This window comes from Arachis ipaensis, chromosome B09 (assembly GCF_000816755.2).
Source record: "Arachis ipaensis cultivar K30076 chromosome B09, Araip1.1, whole genome shotgun sequence".
NCBI lineage: Eukaryota > Viridiplantae > Streptophyta > Magnoliopsida > Fabales > Fabaceae > Arachis > Arachis ipaensis.
Genome location: NC_029793.2, coordinates 24,590,906 through 24,596,399, shown reverse-complemented (window position 1 = coordinate 24,596,399; position 5,494 = coordinate 24,590,906). Strand labels below are relative to the sequence as shown.

Sequence of the window (5,494 nt, the reverse complement as noted above, 5' to 3'; positions counted from 1 at the left end):
AAATGTTAAATAAATAAATAAATAAATAAATAAAAGAATGAGGTGCTCAAGACAGTGCAAAACAGCAAATACATTTTAGTCAAAGGAAATATGAAGGGCCCCACAAAGTCACAAACTTGGTCTTGTTTTGTTAATCTGGTATATTATTGTTCAAGTGAAATAATTAATAAAGTGAAAAAATTGAAAATCTTAATTACTCTTAAATTAACACACATATAATAAATATTATAAATTCAATTATTATTAATATCTTATTTTGTCACTTTATAATTTCTTATTTTAGATATTTTTTCCGGTATTTTATCACTTCTAAATCTGGCCTAGGATTAGTAGCATCCGTTGGATGAGAATAATAAAGAGCAGATCTTAGTCCCTAGATTTAGCATCGAGCGCCCTTCACTTCAATTTTGAAAAACAATGAACGAGTCGCCACTACACTCCACAGTCTCCAGTCTCTCGACCGTTGAGGACTCAGCTACTCAGCTCTGAGCAAACAAAACCCAACACTTGATAACCAAATTCTTTTGGTTTGAGATTCAAACACTTTTCATACACCATGAGACGCCATGGTTGGCAACGCCCTCTCCACCCTCTACAGGTACTCATTAATTCCACTCATCCTTATCCTTATCATTCTAATTTTGTTTTTCTTTTTTCTTTTTTCAAGGAAATATAAGTATATAACACGATGCCATTATCTGCATTCTTGAAATTGTGAAAAAACTTGAGCTTTTAACTAGGGATTTGAAACATGGCAGGTTGTTGGAGTGGCAGTTTACAGTGTTCTGGTGGCGTGTTTCTACGCCTTCTTGGGAATATTCCTCGGAAATCGGACCGCGGAAATAACACTTATCGTCATATTTTCCTTGGTGGTAATTCATTTGTTTTCAATCTGAACTCAAATTTGGGGAAAGAAATTCACCATTTTTGCTTAGAAATCAAATGATACTTTTTTCTTAATTTATTATTATGGCACAGGCAATCTCTGTTATGTTTCTATTTGTGAGGTGCACTGCAATTGATCCCACAGACAAGACAAGCTTCAAGAGGAAGAAGCGAAAAGCGAAATCTGACACGGTTCCTAAGCTGAATTACAGGTTTATTGTTAGCCAGATTGTGGTGAGGTTTTTCAGGAGGGTAGAAAGGAAGTTACTCAGGACTTTCATCAAGCGGAAGTACCTCGATCCGGTGAAGATGAGCACGGGGATGGAGCCTCTGCTCCCATTCCCTCTTGTCATGAAAGATGATGATGCCATTTCCCCAAATCTCAATGAAGATGACATTTCATTTTGTGCTCTTTGTGATTTTGAGGTTAGAATCTTAGTTGCATACTATGTGCTTAACATTTAATCACAAGTGAGTGCTCTTTTTGGTCCCTGATCATTTATCTAAATCCCCAACCATTCAAGTAATTGGTCTAAGCGGTCCTTGATACATAGCAGGTTAGACTAATTATCGGTTAGAATCTCAGTTGTCCTTCAGGCAAGTCGAAAATGGTATTTACTCTTTAATCATTACTATTTCTTTATAACTTCTATGCTATTGTATGAATCAGGTGAAAAAGCATAGTAAGCATTGCAGGACGTGCAATCGATGCGTCGAAGGATTTGATCACCATTGCAAGGTGTGTAATAAATGAATTTTTGTGTTGAAGTAAAATCTGGAGTTGTAAATAAAACTGCTATTATTAGACTAGCTAGTCTTTCTGTGTTGGAATTTTTCAATTCTCTTTACTTTGTTAATATGGTAGTGCTTATGGTGTGTTGCAGTGGTTGAATAACTGTGTTGGAAAAAGGAACTACACAACATTCTTTCTTCTTATGATTTCCGTCCTATTAATGGTTTGTACTTAACTCATCACTCAGGATTATTACACTGTCTTTCAATTTCAGAACCAAAATTTAAAATAAAAAAAGGTGTTTTAATTACATGAATTAAATATGTTCCAATATTATTGTCTTGTTACTTGTACAGCTTATCATTGAAGGAGGGACCGCAATTGCTGTGTTTATCAGGTGCTTTGCGGATAAAAGAGGAATGGTAAAGGAGCTTCATAGGAAGCTTCATGTAGAGTTTCCAAGAGAGGTTCTCGCCACCATATGTGTAATATAGTTAACTCAAATGTTTTGGGAATTTCTATAGTATGTTGTGCCAAGCTTGAAAGTTGGATTTAACATTAATTTTGACTTGCATTGGACTTGCTGGAATGATAATACAGGTGCTGCTTCTTTTGTTGACTACTTATATTTCAGCAGCACTAGGACAGCTTTTCTTCTTTCATATGGTTCTGATACGAAAGGTACTAGTCTTTGCTTTTAAATTATCTTGCACTCCCTCTCTGACTATGAATGACTTTTAACATTGTAGCACAAGAATTAAGAAATCGTTAATTGACTCAATTATGGAAAATATATTTAGTATATGTTGGGAGAAGTGAAGGGAGCCTTGGAGCAACGGTTGTGTTATTTCCATGTCACCTCAGGTCATAGGTTCAAGCTGTAGAATCACCTATTGATGTAATTATTAGGTTAGGTTGCCTATACTACACTTATAGGTGCGGCTCTTCCCGGATCCTGCATTAACGCGGGATACTTGTGCACCGGATGTCTTTATATATGTTGGGAGAAGTGATTTATCCTCTTAAGGGATCCTTCTAAACATTCTAGTAATGCCTAGGTGAAGGTACAAAATTGATTGCTGTTTAAGATTCTGAGGCATTGAAGGTATCAACATTTTCCTTTGTTTAGTAGCTATGGTGATGATTAGGAGGGGTTTTAAATTTTGTTATCATTACTCTTATGTTTAGATTTTGTTATCATTACTCTTATGTTGAATGCATTACTGTTTCTCTCTGTTTGTGAAATTATGATCATGTATTTAAATTGGGCAATACAGGGATACAACAGGACAAAAATTTAATTATTTACAAATTACAAATAATATTCGAGAAAAGGTTTTTTTGCTCAAAAGCACTTGTTCATGAGGGAGAACTGGTGTACACTTTTGCTTTAGCACTCTTATTTTTTTCTGGAAAATTCATGGCTATTGAATCATTTTTTATTTGTTATTACTTTAGGGAATGAGAACTTATGACTATATCCTGGCAATGAAAGAAGAGAATCAATTCACAGAACTAGAATCGCTTGACGATTCTGATTTTTCTTCAGATGAGAGCATTGATTTTGACTCACCTGAGAAGCCAACAATAATCTCAAGGATTCTATGCCAGACCCAGGTAAGTATGAGATAGACCCATCGTGTTTTGGTAGTATTTTATTTTTGTCCTAAGACATAAAAATTTGGTTAAAAATCACGGTCGTGTCAACACCATCTCTGTCTAAACACTATATGCCATATTTTCTGAGTCAAACCTTACAGGGGTAGTTGTTTCGAGTTTCAGAGCTCACCGAGGTTGTCTATTAAGATCGAAGGAGAAACCGGGCCTTCTTCTCTCTTGAACAAGAAACAGAAGTTCCATGTAAGCATTAACCCATGGAAACTCTTAAAGTTGACCAGAGAGAAAGCACTTCTAGCAGCTGAAAAGGCAAGAGAGAAGCTTATGAGAGAGAAGAAGCCAACAGGGGAAAACAATTCTTCACTAAGACCTCTTCCACTAGAGACAAAAAGCGGACCTTCGATGAACAACACAGATAGAAACACAGACAATAATAATGAGGGATATTCTGGCTCTTCATCAACAACTTTCCTAGCAAAAGGGAGAGTTACAGGATCACCAGGCATGATTTCAAGCCCAAGAAGAAGATTTTCTGGCACACCAACAATGTTCTCTAGCAGCACCATTTTGCCTTCTCCAAAACAGAAGTATAGAAGCAGTTTTGATTTGAAGTTAACAGGAGTGTCCAGGGAGCTTGAAACACATATTTCAAGGCAGGTTCTTTGTTCAGTTATCAGCAAAGATGGAAGTGAACAACCATCCCCAAAATAGGCTAGTGTGTGTCTGTAACATTTTATGTTGAAATTCTCGACCTTAGAGAAAATGATTTGTTCATATGTCTGTTTCCTGTGTAACATTGATTCCATATAATTTATTTATACATGGGATGGTTGGTCACGATATGTAACATGGATTTATTTTCAATTTATACATGGGTGCAATTCTAGTCAATGCTCTGTGTGACTGATTTTATTTGCTATCGACTAGCCTTTTAATATTTCATACTCATTTTACTTTTGAGGAGCGTGTGAGAATTGGAATGTTTGTTGAAGGATTCTCGTGTTTGTTACAACTCATTTTACTGAATGATAATAATGAGGATGAAACAGAGGTTCTTAGGAGTTTAGGATATTTTGAGAAGTCGGGTATAAGGGAAGAGTACTATGAGCAAAGTGAGAAGTCCATGATTCCGATAAATTTTTAGAAATGTTTAAAAGTAATGTTCGGGGGGAGGATGAAGAGGGAAAAATCTCAAATGATTTCACTAAGACCTGTCACAGTTTTATCAACAAAGTGGAAGCCCCAACTCATACTTAGATTCCTTTTTGCCAGGAAGTCCGCTGCTTGATTCCCTTTCCCTGTATGTGCGTGTATTGCGTTGCTTTAGTTGACTGATTGTTTATTTGACTTTTTTTTTTCATATTTTTGTTTCAACTTTACAACCACAAACCCAAATACCCCTCATGTTAAAGTTAATACTCGATTTCAATTTAACCTTTAAAATTTTATTGGATTTAAATTGAACTCTAAAATTTATAATCATAACTTGCATTAATCTTTGAGCTAATTTCCGTTAACAGCGTAATAATTTGATATATTAATTTATTACAGTTTGAATTTATCATTCTAGATCTATGTGATCGAGATGGGTTAGAATTTTCAAAAGTTTAATTGATGCTCTTAGAATCCCAAATATTTTAAATTGTACTTGTTATTATTATCTTAGTAAGAATGTTAAAGAACCAGTTAAACATATAGAAGATTTAGTAGATCTCATTCATATAAAATCTAGATATAAAGTTTAAATGTAAGTAAGTTAAAATCTAAAATCAACACGTATTTATAAAAATTAATTTAAAAAGTAATGCGAATTACTATTATAAATTTTCTTGAAATTGAGTCATTTGTAAATTTGGAAATCATATTAAATTCAATTTTAACTTTTAGAGATAAAATTGAATATTAACTCTTAAATCTACATAACATTTATATGCAAAACAAATAGGAGATCATTTTATTTTTTGATTGGGACTACTGTATTTTTTCTAGCGGTACTCTCATCTCAAGTTAAAAACTCTATAATTTCAAATAATAATATATTTTAAAATTTGTTTTTATAATTCCGTCTCTGTTTTACGAACTATTTGATTCCTTATAATATATGCACATATAAGTTAAATATTTATAGACACACAAAAATTGAAAAAGGTGTGCAACTACGTGAGAGGTACTATTTTACAACACTCTAATGTGTTAATACATTATAGGACTTGTTTCGTGAAGTTTTAAGAAAATATATTTTTAAATAATTTTGTTTTG

At 33.8% G+C, this 5,494-nt stretch overlaps 1 protein-coding gene across 2 annotated transcripts; it reads left to right on the top strand.

Moving 5' to 3' along the window:
- Positions 368-4,126, top strand: LOC107619423 (protein S-acyltransferase 18). 2 transcript variants are annotated; one of them, XM_016321709.2, is made up of 9 exons: positions 368-598; positions 759-872; positions 979-1,311; positions 1,556-1,624; positions 1,770-1,841; positions 1,975-2,103; positions 2,219-2,299; positions 3,077-3,235; positions 3,401-4,126. In XM_016321709.2, exons 1-9 carry the CDS (start codon positions 557-559, stop codon positions 3,944-3,946), a joined length of 1,545 nt encoding a protein of 514 aa, XP_016177195.1. In that variant the 5' UTR covers positions 368-556; the 3' UTR covers positions 3,947-4,126. The 2 variants fall into 2 exon arrangements, with proteins under 2 accessions (XP_016177195.1, XP_016177196.1); XM_016321710.2 differs by lacking the exon at positions 1,770-1,841 and having other exon boundaries at positions 369-598.